Source organism: Mizuhopecten yessoensis, unplaced genomic scaffold (assembly GCF_002113885.1).
Source record: "Mizuhopecten yessoensis strain PY_sf001 unplaced genomic scaffold, ASM211388v2 scaffold4411, whole genome shotgun sequence".
Lineage (NCBI taxonomy): Eukaryota > Metazoa > Mollusca > Bivalvia > Pectinida > Pectinidae > Mizuhopecten > Mizuhopecten yessoensis.
In genome coordinates, this window is record NW_018405533.1 from 261,905 (window position 1) to 277,955 (window position 16,051).

The window sequence follows — 16,051 nt, forward strand, 5'->3', positions numbered from 1 at the left end:
GGTAAACACGGATATTTTAGATCTAATTCGCCTGGATGCACATTTTGTTTTATTTTAAATATAGGATATAATTCATAGAAAACATTTCGAAATTATTGCAAACAACCCTGGTTACATGTGGAGATATGTGAAATTATTGTTTTAAACGTATTCCGTCGTAAATGTGTGAAGCTGATTAAGTAGAACTGTGTCTTCAGGGCATTATGTCATTGTTATTAATCATTTACTCGTAAAACAGAAATAGTTTTTACCTGAAGTTTTCAACAAAGTTCATTATCTTAACATATGAATAACGTTAAACGACCTACAATGTTTTATCTGTAACTTAAACAAATATTTTGACGTAACACACTTGGACAGGTAATTCCATAACAAACTGTGTGTGTTTTTGGTGTCTGTATATAGATGACACAATATCAGTTGTGATGATATAACATATAATTCTACAACCTGCACAGATATAGAAAATTACATTTCTTTAGTGTGATGCTCGTTTAAAACATTGTCACGTCGGATTCTTTATGTTATTACCGAATTAACTGACATGACTTCCCATACCACGTGTTGTCCGGATTGCAGTAGGTAAGTGCATCGTAATATTTGACAATACATAGGCTGAACATTTTCATTTAGGCCTGATAATACTTACTCGTTCCCAAGATGTTTTTCAAATCATTAGTTGCAACATATTTGCTTCTTAATCCCTTACTTCACCGCATCGTTCGGAATTAAATGAACTTGTCAAAATATCTCTATACACAATGAAACCAATAAATCGAAATAAGTGAAAATTTTATTTTATACCTATAATGTTCTTTTTATTTAACTTCAGAGCAACAGATTAGAGTATAACATAAGGTTTTGAAGATTTCTACTACAATTTTTATTAGAGCTATTATTAGTTGCAATCAACAGAAGCTCGTTGATTTGTTGACGATTGACGAAAATCGTAACACATATGAAGAGCAAAAAATAGTTACCAGAATACGATTTAGCATAACATCTTGTCATGTATTGCCGTACCGTTTTTATTTTAAAGAATATAGGTTCTAGAGATATTTAAGAACTTGAAAATAAATACTATGATCATCGTTAGAAACAAATGACAAAAACAATGAACAAAAAAACAAAAACAAAAAACGCGCTTACACCTTTTGTCTCGCTCTAAATCGAGAGCCGTATTTTATATATGTTATCTTAATTTAACTTCAGAAATACAGATAAGAGTGTAACATAAGGTTTTGAAGATTTCTCCTACATTTTTTATTGGGGCTATAGTTAGTTAGAATCAACAGATGACGACTGGTTAAAGTTCAGGGTCCTTGTTACACATGGCTGTATTTTTTTAAGTAACCTCCCCTAAATTTTGGATATAACTGTAGCGCAGTTGGGCAAGACCATTTCCGTTGACCGGTTATAGATAGATAGAGTGATAGTAAAACAATTCTAATTTCATAATTCGATTCCTAGGCACGTATGCATGAATCCGTTCTCATGCTCAAGCATGGATTTAGTGTTCAAATCTGCTTTCTTTGAGCTCACTTAAATCATATTAAACTATCAAAAGTCAAATATAACGTGGTAAACAGTATTTGTATAAAAGAATCTTCTAATTATTTTTCAAATCATTGGCAAAATATTATTTCATTATTAATTGATAAAAATGTAAATCACATATTAAGCACAAACACAAAATCTCCACTAAAACACTACTCATATGGCTCACGATTAGGACAAATCTATCATGCTAGATTATGCATGTCAAGTAGCTCTCTTGATGAACATTTATATTGGGAAAAACATCATTGGATCCCCTCTATGTGCAAGTAGTAGCATCGAAAACACTTCTCATTACCTGCTAGAATGTACCTTATACACTGACAACTACACATTGAAACCCTTTAGTATCATATAACTGTCAAATAAATATTATATGGCGATAAATCGTTATCTTTAGAAGAGAGTAAAATAACTGTTCTCGCTGTACAGGATTAAAATCTTAAGTCAAAGCTAATGAAGATTGCAGATTACATATCTGACTAGTCATCGAAACGTTTCACATAAACACTTTACTGGCTGTTTTATATGAACATGTACACACTGTCTATACTTACCAACCGGACATCAACGTTTAGAAATATTGATTGTTCTCTTTGGTGATGATAAATGGACCTTTCATTCTTAAGGATTTTAACCATTTCATAGAGCAAAGCTGTAGAGTGTAACCAATGATAATAGTAAGGACATTCTCACTGAACCATCAAATAAGTTTAGCAAATTAGAACCCGTCGAATATCATAAATACTTCCTTTCAGTATTCTTTTATCAACAAACAACCCTGCGGATGAGAATGGATAATTAAAATTAAGAATTATCTTTGTTTTCGCTCTGATGATGCCTTTATTCACATTTTAAAACTTGTTTGTCTGTTTCAAACGTTTAAAGCTTTTATTCCAGTTCTGATCAGGAGGCACAGACTAACAAGAAGAAATCGTCACCCAGAAGATGGTTTGTGTTGACATCATGCTATTTCGTCATGTTTCTCAGCACTGGGTTCCCCTTCAATATATTGATCCTCAACCCCGAGTTCCTTCGTACTTTTGAGAGCAATAAGGCAGAAACGGCTCTTATACAATCGATCACAACCGGGATGCTTCGTATAGCAGGTAAGCTACTTAGATGTGTAGCAGAAATGGTATGATGCGACCACCGGTGCAACAGGTTATTAATTTGGATAAAGCGTGCACTGTGTGTTCCGAGATGGCAGGACCAAGAGGTCTCGGAATTTATCCCGGATTCGATCCCAGTATGCCCGTTGCATTTAAAAATTACTTTCATGTTGCATCTTGTACCTAACTTAATATACCCGAAGGGATGAATAGGGTCTCGTGTCTTCAGGGTTGAAGATGATTGTAAATTGTAAATAATTTCAAGCGTTTGAAATTGATATTTCAGAATAAATCACATAAAACATATGTCGTATCGCATGATGGAATACATAGCAAACCTCGTTCCATGTGTCATGTATTTGATGCTGTAGCTTGTAGTTTTGTTTTGCCGACACAGAATGGATTGATGCGGAATTATTTAAACATATACTTTCACTCGACAAATGTCGTGCAACACTATTTAGATACTGCTCACTTGTTTATATTTGCAATACGGGGAGGGGGTTGACTTTTGGTTTAAAAATTCGGGCAATACTGTTCACATCGCCCAATAATACATAATTAAAAATCAATAAAAGTTATCAGTTTAATAATGGACTTATTTGGTAACAATTTTTGCATGATTTGTTTTGTCGATACATCAAATTTTATATTTTAAGACGTAAGTCTGTACAGAAGGTTTAAAAAAAATATTTCAAATACTTGCTTTGATTTTGTCCATACAGGAACTTTCTGTTGGAAGGCTGTGGCTAGATACGGACCTCGAATGACTGGGATAGCTGGTAGTCTTTTGGTGACACTCGGTCTGGTCTTCTCTTTCTTTGCTCAAAGTATCCCTCATCTCATCGTGACGCTTGGCCTAGTTTCAGGTATGACAGAAAAAAATATTATCAAAGACATATACAGACTCGATGCGGAAATGTTGGAGAAACATGATTCAAGAAAGCAAGTTTGTCCAGAGAAAATTATGTTTTAATATATTTTATTCAAACATATGCTGAATGTTTATATTCTACCATTTGAAAAAAAAAGGAATATCATGTTGTTTCGTATTTCCTTCAGTGTCGATAAGGTCACGTGACCTTCATAACTCAATAAATAAAGCTTAGCTCCTTCTTCTTGCACTTGGAAACATTTGACGCATGATGCCTCTTTTTCTTTTCACAAACGTATCAATTTTGCACCTCTACATTTGTACGGCAGCCGATGGCATAGTTTCTGAAAGTTGCAGTAATGTGTCCTGTTCTGCAAGTTAACATGGATGTGTGTGAAAACAATATATCAAATATTCATGCATATGAACGCGTGTTCCCTCGCATGACAAAGTTAATTCGTCGAACAGCTCAGATGTTTACATTGGAATATAGAGGAGGCTTTTGAAAAGCATTACACGTGAGTTGTTTATTTAAAAATTAAGCATCCCTGTCCCACTGCAATGTGTTTTCCCTTATACCGTAACCTCCCCATAACTTCCGTTTGGATAGAACTGTAGCACTTTTGGACAAGGACACATCCATTGACAAGATGATTAAAGCATCGGTTAAAGCATTAATAAAACAACCTGAATCCCGGTCTTTTCCGCTGAATGTTTACACTCAGAACACTTGGTGATTAAGATTTTGTTTATTTCATACCTTTATCATTTCTCATGAAGTCCCACAAGGTATGGTTTTCTTTTATCAGAAATGATTTTACAATTTTACAATTTTACAGTGTCATGCTGGAAAATCAGTTTCCAATGCTAATCATATTCACGATCATGTTTTTTTTGTCAATTTATGCATGGTTATCAATCAATGGAAAGAGTCGTTAATATCCGACGTGGAAAACTTCATATCCGATTGTTTATGATAAAGAAACATTATGAGAGAAATAGTTTTCTTTTTTGGTCAGGTTATGAGTTGATAACACCTGTTAAGCAGAAGCAAATTGAGAAGACGTCGAAGATGTGTATCAAAACTGTTTCGTCCTCAGTTGGAGCTATCACTTCATAACCTGGCCAAAATAAAATTGAGGTGGAAAAGTTCATTAATTGCAGTACGTATTGATCCATTAAACACCAATATTTACATTCCTTTCAATTGTGTCGCTTCGGCTTTCATTTGGCTAGTACGGTCAGTTCACATTTTGACTGCCTATTGTTTAACGAATTGGCAAGCTGGTTGCTTTCACTGACTTGATTACAAAACAGAACACGAAATAATACGTCGATTCAGTGTTTTAAATTATGTAAGTCAAAAGACATTCCAAACAAGAATAATACATGTTTTGTATGTTCAAGATTTTGGGAATTTATAGTGCTAGATTAAAGGGAATCCACCTGGGACTTTGTATGCCTAAACATACCAGGGACAATATTTCAGACTACTACGAGCAAAATCAAACAGCATGTATAATAACATTTGCTCTAGAGTTGGTAATAGAACATTGCACTATCGCTCAAAAGAGTTGCCTAATAAGCAGAGGAAATGATGATGATTATAGCATGTTCGGTTTAACATTTATACTAACTTCAAATGTTTTATATACTAAATATGGCTTCAATTTCAACAGGAATTGGTTTCTCTGCGACTTTTATCTCCGCAGTAACAAGCGTCGGGGAATACTTTGAGGGAAAATCTCAACTTATGGCACTGTCATTTCTCACTTTTGGATCAGGATGCGGTGGAATATTAATTCCCTTCCTCCTACACTTCCTCATTGAAGAGTTTGGTTGGAGAGGATGTTTACTAGTCATAGGAGGACTTATGGCAAATATGACGTGTTTCTTTGCAGTATGCAAACCACTCTCGATCCAGCAAACTAAAGCGAATCAATTAAAGAAAGTAGACTCTGAAACAAAACCTTCAGAGCAGGGTTTTACGAAATCACTAAGATCACTAATAACTAATAAAGTTTACATAGCACACGTCGTTGCCATGTGTTGTACACTTCCGGTTATAAGTTCTTCATTAATTTTCATAATTGATTTCCTGACGACGAAAGGTTTTGACTCGGAAACAGCAATATTAATGTATTTATATTTACAAATAGGAAGCACGTTATGTGGAGTCGTACCAGGCTTGTGTAAAAGGTATATTCCTCACACCAGCGTTCTTATTATCCCTGCGTGTTTCACAATAATCGGATCGGTGGCGACTGCGTTGCTTCCTCATGCAGAGACATATATACAGTGTGTTGTCCTCTTGGTCTGTTTGGGGATGACGTTAGGTGTTAGCGTCACCACGGTCTCCGTGACAACAGTGAAGATCGTGGGACTCCAGGACTACTCGGCAGGCTTGGGAGTATTAATGACGATGTTAGGCATCAGTGGAAGTATTTCAGGACCAATTGCAGGTGAGTTCGACCTGACCTGTAACATCCACGATACTCCAGAGGTTACGATCACGTATGCTCTCTGCACCCCTGGAATATGTCATAGCAAAATCGAAGTCCAGTGGATCAGCCAAGAAAACTAGTTTGATCCTTCGATGTACATCAAAAGAATCTCACGGTCGTGTGACTTATAAATTGAGGTGCTTTGGAATCGGTCTTCGCTTCTCTGTAATCTTCAAAGGAATCTCCATCAGCCTTGTGATAAGTCATTATTTCCTTGAGATCAATCAAATAGCTACATGCGTGCCTTCAATTTTGCTATGACACATCGAGGATGGACCTGTAACTATATTGCTGTTATTGCTTTGGTTTTAAATGTTTTTACGTTAGCTCTCCTGTTTCGAGTAGTTTACGTCGGGGTTTTGTTTTTGTTTTTTTGACGTGCCTTTACTTTGATTTGACCTAGAATTATATTGCTGTTGTCGTCAATGAAGCAAATAGTCGAGTAGGAAGGTGGGGTCCCTATGCACCCGAAGGTTATTTTTTTTTAACCTACATTTTTGTAATCCTCAAGGTATCTAGTAAATGAAATTTTATGTTCCCAATGCGAAATATTGTCCCATGGGGTCCATTGGCGGCCATTTTGGCGGCCATCTTGGATTTATTTCGAAAATTAATAATTGGCATAACCTTTGAACCAGACATGATACAGAGACAATTTACCACTTATTTTTGTTTAATTTGAGCATAACAAAACGAATGAGATCATTATTTTTAAGATTTAACGAATATTTAAACCATAAAAATTCAAATTCTTCCAATTATACATATGTGTTACAACGGACCATAGCAGTTTATATCATCAATGAGGCATGCGTCTATTGATTCTGTAAGAAATTATAATTGCTATTTAATATGTTATTTGGTATAAAATTGTGAAACAGGATGTGTTATACAGAAGCGGTTATATTTTGGTTGCAGTCACTACTACATGATCTATTAATCATCACTAAAGAGCATATCGTAATCAAGCTCTTATGCATTCTAATCTACGTTGTGGTCCTTAACCTCATGAACAGTTTTCTCCAGCAGGTCAATCAGAGAAGGTGGTAGAATGGGGCCACACGACCACACTGACTCAAAGATACCCTTCTCCGTCTTCTCCCAGCCTTGTCCAATATCATAAGGCTTTGGGTGCCAAAAGTAGCAAATCAGTGATTCACACGCTGGATGTGTGGGAGAAGGTTGTCCGTGCACGGTGGGAGCCGGGAGAGGTCCACCTTAGAGTAGGTTGTAAGCTGATCATCTTCCCCCACCATCTTCTTCAGATCAGGGCTTCGGAACATGCTTTTCCTTTCAGAACACTACCCAAGCAACCACTTGTAACGAGACCAGATTCAATAAGTATTTCCGAGTAGCCTGATCCGCTGCATTTGTGATTTGTAACCATGCCCATGTAGTTCACCCCAGTATGGAACGCGCCTGGTGTGACCACATGCATCGTGTACTGCTCTAGGAATTTCCAAATGAGAGGGAGAGCTTTCATGCAGCCACCAAGATCAAAGGTGTTGAGGACATACTCCTGACCAACCTCTGTAGCATACTCTGACCGCTTCCTTGATGACTGAGTATTCAGTGAAGGGGTGGTTTATAGGGGTAAATAGTTCATGGTTGATTTCTTGGTTTGATGCCAGTGGCTGAGATGAAGCCACCAAACCCTGGCACATGTTGCTTCTTGCCGCTGCCTCCCACTACCCGAGCAAGTATCCAGACTCGATACTCCTTGATGCAATTCAAGTACACTCCATTGTTTACAAGGGGCGGAGGGAATACATATCCTTCAGGAAATTTAGGACCAACCCGGCTATATATATGAACAGGAGCTAGAGTCTCAGGTGTATCCACCTTCAGAGAGCGTGTCTTGTTTCTCTCGTAGAGGGGAAGTACTCGATCTTGGTTAGTGGCATCAAAGTCAGATTTCACCTCCTGTATCATAATCCCCCCGGTGCTATTTACCACGTTTGAACCATGTATGTTCGTAGTTATTTTGTTCATATTGTCCCACTCCAGATGGAATACGTCGTTGCCTTCACGAGTTATAATCTGAGGGGTGAGATTGGTGGAAACCTCATCAAGGGCCTTAGCCAATGCTGTCTCAAGCTCCAAACCGAAATCATAGGTCTCACAGTGACCCAGCCTACTGAGAATAGTGGTGAGCTGTTTATTACGGTAGAGATGCCGTATGGTAGTACAGAGGAGGATGTGTTTCGGTAACTTCCATTCGCCCTTCGTCACAGCTAGGCAGATGTCCTGTAATAGTACAGATAACGATCACTATATATAACACAAACCAACTATAACCATGCTTACTAAAGGGTTGACCAAACAAAACAAAAACACACACACCAAGATAGGTATATATCATACCTGGCCAATAAAGAGCACAATACGTCTTATCTTCTCACTCTCTCTGTGTCTGTATCCCCAGATATGACTATACTCAGGAATTTCAAGAGGTCACGTGGGAGGAGTTCATCTGATGACTTTACATCTAGATCATCAGCTGTCGGAGGCCACGGAAGTGACTTTGACTCTGTGAACGCCCGCTGGATAATACTACGGAGGAGCTTGGCCACGTCCTCGTACTAGTCATTGGATCCCAACTTATAAGCGTAGGCTACCGCATCTGCTACCGAGATGCTGGCACTGTAAACCAATGTATATGTGATACAACCTTTGTCTCCTGGAAGGATTTAGCAAATGCAATCAACTCATGAATCGCATGGCCTTTAGCTTCTCACTTCTGTACTCCGGATTGGGGGAGCCATTTCTCTCCAACTTTTGAATGTAGAGAAGGCGTAGAGATGCAAACTGTAAGACTTCGTTCTGCCTTATCACTTGGTCTCTCCAATCGTATCAAGCACAGCATCAAATGTCTTCAGATGTGCAGTGACTGTACGATACTGATCTGTATAAATAGCACGGTTCATATTTCTGGCGCATCACGAATATGATTGATGTACTTTAAATTGAATGACTTGCGACATGATGGGGGGAAGCTTGCTTCCCTTGCAAACAGGTCTTCTCTTTGAACCATGCGATGTAGATGATGCAGATTTAGTTCTAAAGCTCGAGGTTCAATCTGTTTCCATGTAGGATCCTTCAGAATTCTGTCTTTGTCCTTGAATACTGGGAACTTAATACATCGATTGATGTACTTTAAATTGAATGACTTGCGACATGATGGGTGGAAGCTTGCTTCCCTTGCAAACAGGTCTTCTCTTTGAACCATGCGATGAGGTTCAATCTGTTTCCATGTAGGTTCCTTCAGAATTCTGTCTTTGTCTTTGAATACTGGGAACTTAATACATCGTTCAGTCTTTCCAGAAGGTTTTTTTCGAAGTTTTTCACAAAATATACATTCTGAAGGGAACAGTTGACTATTCGCATAATAGGCTGATGATCGTTTGCGAGGGGAGCGTGATGTTGATGCTTCTTCCGAGACGTGTGACGTAGAGGCTTCATATGTGTTCGGTGGTACACTACACTTTAAACGATCCAGGTTTTTAGTAAAGTGTTGATAGCAGCCGCGATGGTAGCCGATTGTGTCTAAATCTGCATCAGCAAGACTTTCCGGAATGCAAATACAGACATCATCCATGAATCATATGGCATCAAGAGACGCCGGTTACGAATGCCATAGAGCTGCGCTAGCTTTTCAATGACAGATCCCTTGATAGCACTGACTGATATAAATTCTAGATGCTGGATACCACTCGCGTGTAATATACATGTTACAGATGGACCCTTTAGCAATTCGTGTGACCCACCACCATTATCAGTTTTGCGTTTTTTTTTACTTCGGCATGCTTAGCTACCACAACAATAAATACATGCATATATAAGTTTCGATTATAACTGATCATCATCCCAACACCAGTCCAAAGATGCATCATACCATCTACATAAACCACCACCAATTTCATTATGCAGTTAGAAGAAACAACCTAAAAAAGTAAATGGATATTTGCAATAGTTTTAAGCGGTGAAATGATTTCTTGTGAAATATGAAGCAGACTAACATGTTAATTGTATATACCTGTTGATAACTATTTGTTCCAGATATTTTGGGAGGAAGCATAATTCCGTAATCCCTCTAAATATACATAAAACGACACAATTTGTTTAAATAACAGTCTGACCATAACAAGAACCATTTTAATCGCCTCCCAATGCCCATCTTACATAAAAAGTAGTCTCAGTTGTCTCTGTGTCATGTCTGGTTCAAAAGTTATGCCAATTATTGATTTTCTAAGAAATCCAAGATGGCCGTCAAAATGGCCGCCAATACACCCCATGGGACAATATTTCACATTGGGAACATAAAATTTTATTTACTAGATACCCTGGGGATTACAAAAATGTAGGTTAAAAAAATATATCCTTGGGGTGCATGGGGACCCTTCCTTCCTACTAGACTAAAAAGACGTTTTTCGTTCCGGAACACCTGGTCTTATTCTCCTTGTACTTTTTCAAGAGTCTCCATGTTAATCTTTTCATTGTTCATATTTAACCCTAACCCGAACCCTAACCCTAGATTTGTCAATTTTGAGTTTGAATTACGTTATTATCTTGTATTTTGGATTTGTTTACGCTTTGTCTTGATTTTGTACACTCATGTTTTGCTGTCAGAAAAGGTTGTGTACGTTTTCGAAGAACTATTTTTTCAATATGTATTTTCTATATTATAGGATTTTTTGTTGATCTGACGGGATCCTACAGGAAGCCATTTTACGGTATGTCCGCTGGTCTCGGCTTGGCGGCCGGCCTGTTCGTGTTAGCTGCGGTACTAAAACGGAAGTCAAATAACAACCATTCTGACCACGTCTCGGATATCACTGTGGTCGAAGGAGCCGACAATCCTACGTTTTCCATATAAAGAGAGAACATTTTGGATTATTTCTTATTTAAAGAAGTAGATATACCATCTTATGTGTGGCAAGCGACGTTATATGGCGAAGTTATATTTTAACACAGCTAGGAGCCTGAAGTTCTGTCAAAAACGAACAATAACCCGAATTTCTATCAAAAATGAATTATAACAGTCATACAAAAAATACCTATAATATGCTTTAAAATATGCCTATATTTCCTAAACTTCGTGAAATGAAGCGATTTAACGCATATCTCCTTCTTTCAACAGTTAACTAGACCAATCGCGTTCCCACGTTTTTGGCCCAAAGCATCGTCGATGAGTCCAAGAAGACGAAACAGCTGAATATGCAGTGTTAATCATTTTTGGCATATTGTGTTCATTTTCCAATTTTAAAGACAAAATCATTTGTTTGTTTTACATTCAACTTATAGGGTAAAACTGTTATTATCAAGCAGTTTCAACAGAGCAAGCATGCATTGCACTCTAGAAAAGAATGTGTCTGAGTTATGATAACCCCTTGTGAGGTTTCAGTGATAAATGTTCAGGAGGGTGCGGCACCAAAGCGTGACGACATTCACCAAAGGAAGCATTAATATTTGTACATATTTTCAAGACATAAATATGGTATCCAATAAGATGTGAAAGTGAAGGAAATGTTAAAAAGACAGGTAGAAACACAAGTGTATATTTTCACAATAAAACTAAGCAAACCAAACTCAAAGAAAGAGGTAATTATTATTGCTAACGATGTTAACATGACACAATAAACGAGTCCCTTTAATCGATGATATGGCCCTCGTTAAACTTCCATGCTCACAGACAGTCCTTGGTAGCAGTGTAGCAGTACTTAATGTCATAATACATCAACAACCAAGACACAAGTGATCCAGACAGTGTATCTTCTGTGAGAGGATCTTAACAAATTAATTACCGAATGACGCTGATTTCAGGACATTCAGCACTCAATGAAATAATATTTCGTATTCTTCCACTTACATTGAAACTGATAATTATATATAATGTATTCTTTTGAGTGCCAATCTTGGATGTCAACATGTTTTCATTGTTCCAAGCACACGATTCTGCTCTTGCATTTTACATGTTTTACTGCGACTATCGTAACACATATTAAGAGCATAAAATAGTTTCCAGAATAGCCTTTGGGATAACATCGTGTCATGTATTTCCTTACCTTTTTTTGGTCGAAGAATATATGTCCTCAAGATACTTAAAAACGAGGAAATGATTATTTTCATCATAGTTAAAAACAAATGACAAAAATAACTTGCAGAAAAAACAATTACACGCTTGCGTTCAGCAAAATTCGATCTTCATACACCATTTGTCTCGCTATAAACCGAGAGCCGTATGTTTGTACTTCAATTCATGATATTCAATATCTGTAAGTTCTTATATGTCATCTTCATCCTGTTCATAGAACAGCTTCGCTTTGCTACATTACTACATTTAGTGATGAAAAATGTTTGTTTCCCCATAATTTTGTAATTTTATGTAGAAGGATTATATACTTAATTAATACACATCAGAATAATCAAGTGTCACGGTGCTATCCTCATGTAATATGTATTAAAATGAATACAAATACAAGCACGACGAGAATGAGTAATCTTCAGTTTACATAGATATTATATCCGTCGCCTTAAAATCTAGACAGTGAACAGGTCCCTATTCTTTTTGATATATCTTTATATCCGGATCCTGACAATAATAAGACTTGAAAATCCGGCAACAAACGCTTAATACATTCATTGTAGTTATAATCCGCCAGGATGCACAATTTGTTTTATTTTTTAAATATAGGAGATAATTCATAGCAAACATTTAGAAAAATACAGGATTGTATTTCCCTGAAAGGAGTGGAATCAAGCTTTATGTTATGCTTTAGGTCCCTGTAGGATTTGTTCTGCCTATATATCCGGATCCTGACAAAAACGAGACGACTGGGAAGGCAGGCAAAAAACGCTAAATACATTTTCCTTTTTGTTTGCATGCGTGCGTCCTGTTAGCGGTATCGTCAGTTTAGTGGTAAACACGGATATTTTAGATCTAATTCGCCAGGATGCACATTTTTTTTCATTTTTAAATATAGGATATAATTCATAGCAAACATTTCGAAATTCTTGCAAACAACCCTGGTTACATGTGGAAATATGTGAAATTATTGTTTTAAACGAATTCCGCTTTTAGGTCGTAAATGTGTGAAGCTGATTAAGTAGAACTGTGTCTTCAGGGCATTATGTTATTGTTATTAATCATTATTCGTAAAACAGAAAATGTTTTTACCTCAAGTTTTCAACAAAGTTCATTATCTTGACATATGAATAACGTTAAACGACCTCCGATGTTGAATCTGTAACTTAAACAAATATTTTGACGTAATACACTTGGACAGGTAATTCCATAACAAACTGTATGTGTTTTTGGTGTCTATATATAGATGACACTATATCAGTAGTGATGATATAACATATAAGTCTACAACCTGCACAGCAATAGAAAATTACATTGCTTTAGTGTGATGCTCGTATGAAACATTGTCACATCGGATTCTTTAAGTTATTACCGAATTAACTGACATGACTACCCATACCACGTGTTGTCCGGATTGCAGTAGGTAAGTGCATTGTAATATTTGACAATACATGGGCTGAACAATTTCATTTAGGCCTGATAATACTTACTCGTTCCTATGAGGTTTTTTAAAATCATTAATTGCAACATCTTTTCTTCTTAATCACTTACTTCACCGCATCGTTCTGAATTTAATGAACCTCTTCAAATATATCTAAACACAATGAAACCAATAAATCACAATGAATATATTTTATACCTATAATATTCTTTTTATTTAACTTCAGAGCAACAGATTAGAGTATAACATAAGATTTGAAGATTTCTCCTGCAGTTTTAATTAGAGCTATTATTAGTCGCAATCAACAGGTGCTCGTTGATTTGACGATTGGCGAAAATCGAAACACATAGGAAGAGCATAAAATAGTTACCAGAATACGCTTTGGGATAACATCATGCCATGTATTGCCTTACCTTTTTTTTTTAAAGTACATATGTTATAAAGATATTTAAGAACTTGGAAATAGATACTTTGATCATTGTTAAAAACAGATGACAAAAAAAAAACGGACAGAAAAAAAAAAAAAATACGCGCTTGCAGTTGTCTCGCTCTAAATAGAGAGCCGTATTTTAATTTAACTTCCGGAATACAGATAAGAGTGTAACATAAGGTTTTGAAGATTTCTCCTACATTTTTTATTAGGGCTATAGTTAGTTAGAGTCAACAGATGCTCGTTGATTTGACGACTGGTTAAAGTTCAGGATCCTTGTTCCACATGACTGTATTTTTTAAGGAACCTCCCCTTAATCATATTAAACTATCAAAAGTAAAATATAAACATTGTAAACAGTATTTGTCTGAAAGAATCCTCAAATTGTTTTTCAAATAATTGGCAAAATAGTATTTCATTAATAATTGATAACAATGTATATCACATATTGAACACAACAAAAAGTATCCACCAAAACACTACTCATATGGCCCACGATTAGGCCAATCTATCATGCTAGACTATGCATGTCAAACAGCTCTCTAGATAAACATTTATATTGGAAAAAACATCGTTAGTTCCCCTCTATGCGCAAGTAGTAGCATCGAAAACACTTCTCATTACCTGCTAAAATGTACCTTATACACTGACAACTGCACATTGAAACCCTTCAGTATCATATAGCTGTCAAATAAATATTATATGGCGATGAATCGTTATCTTAGAAGAAAGTAAAATAACTGTTATCGCTGTTCAGGATTACATTCCTAAGTCAAAGCTAATGAAGATTGCAGATTACATATCTGACTAGTCATCGAAACGTTTCACATAAACACTTTACTGGCTGTTTTATATGAACATGTACACACTGTCTATACTTACCAACCGGAAATCAACGTTTAGAAATATTGATTGTTCTCTTTGGTGATGATAAATGGACCTTTCATTCTCAAGACTTATAATCATTCCATAGAGCAAAGCTGTAGAGTGTAACCAATAATAACAGTAAGGACATTCTCACTGAACCATCAAATAGTTTGGCAATTTGGAAATCGTCGAATATCATAAACACTTTTTTTTCGGTATTCTTTTATCAACAAACAACCCTGCGGATGAGAATGGATAATTAAAATTGATAAACATCTTTGTTTTCGCTCTGATGTCTGTTTCAAACGTATGAAGCTTTTATTCCAGTTCTGATCAAGAGGCACAGCCTATCAAGAAGAAATCGTCACCCAGAAGATGGTTTGTGTTGACATCAGGATATTTCGTCATGTTTCTCAGCACTGGGTTCCCCTTCAATATATTTATCCTCAACCCCGAGTTCCTTCGTACTTTTGAGAGCAATAAGGCAGAAACGGCTCTTATACAATCGATCACAACCGGGATGCTTCATATAGCAGGTAAGCTATGGGAAGATGCAATCACCGGTGCAACAGGTCGAATAACAATTGGTTAAAGCGTACACGGTGTGTTCCGAGATAGCAGGACCCGGATTTTAACCCGGAGTCTATCCTAGTCTCCCCGTTGCATTTAAAATTACGTTCCTGTTGCATCTTGTGCCTCACTTAATATACCACGAAGGGTGGAATAGGGTCACCAGCGTGAAGTTGGTTACTTATTCAATATTGGGCTAGTTTGATATTCAAATGTACCTAACATAATAGTTCTTATGCCGCTTTTTCACACCTATACCACATCGGGGCATCTTCTTAGGTATCCACAGGCAAAACGGCATCAACGATACCCCAGGCTAAAGATGCCCACTGGGCATCATTTCGAATTTCAGTACATAATCGTTAATTTTTCGTTTTCAACAGGCCACGGCATATTGTTATAGGTCTTATGCCGCTTTTTCACACCTATACCACAACTGGGCATCTTCTAAGGTATCCACATGCAAAACGGCATCAACGATACCCCAGGCTAAAGATGCCCACTGGGCATCATTTCGAATTTCAGTACATAATCGTTAATTTTTCGTTTTCAACAGGCCACGGCATATTGTTATAGGTCTTATGCCGCTTTTTCACACCTATACCACAACT

At 36.8% G+C, this 16,051-nt stretch overlaps 2 protein-coding genes across 2 annotated transcripts in view; both read left to right on the forward strand.

Moving 5' to 3' along the window:
• The first annotated feature begins 303 nt into the window (after nucleotides 1–303).
• On the forward strand, nucleotides 304–11,625 carry LOC110449013 (monocarboxylate transporter 12-like). Its single transcript, XM_021495587.1, has 5 exons — nucleotides 304–582; nucleotides 2,458–2,666; nucleotides 3,395–3,538; nucleotides 5,256–6,005; nucleotides 10,736–11,625. The coding sequence occupies exons 1-5, from the start codon at nucleotides 545–547 to the stop codon at nucleotides 10,921–10,923; spliced, it is 1,329 nt and encodes a 442-aa protein (XP_021351262.1). The 5' UTR covers nucleotides 304–544; the 3' UTR covers nucleotides 10,924–11,625.
• A 1,797-nt stretch (nucleotides 11,626–13,422) lies between these two features.
• LOC110449015 (monocarboxylate transporter 13-like) overlaps nucleotides 13,423–16,051 on the forward strand; it is a 15,004-nt gene continuing 12,375 nt past the window's right edge. The window contains exons 1-2 of the mRNA XM_021495588.1: nucleotides 13,423–13,555; nucleotides 15,198–15,406. Of these exons, the coding sequence (XP_021351263.1) occupies nucleotides 13,518–13,555; nucleotides 15,198–15,406 (247 nt within the window). The 5' untranslated portion in view covers nucleotides 13,423–13,517. The remainder of the gene's footprint in view (nucleotides 13,556–15,197; nucleotides 15,407–16,051) is intronic.

Excerpts from the sequence above, each read along its gene's own strand:
- LOC110449013 (XM_021495587.1), top strand. The coding sequence starts at position 545 with ATGACTTCCCATACCACGTGTTGTCCGGATTGCAGTAG. Across the intron at positions 583-2,457 it reads TGTTGTCCGGATTGCAGTAG|TTCTGATCAGGAGGCACAGA; the intron begins GTAAGTGCATCG and ends CTTTTATTCCAG. Across the intron at positions 3,539-5,255 it reads GACGCTTGGCCTAGTTTCAG|TAACAAGCGTCGGGGAATAC; the intron begins GTATGACAGAAA and ends TTATCTCCGCAG.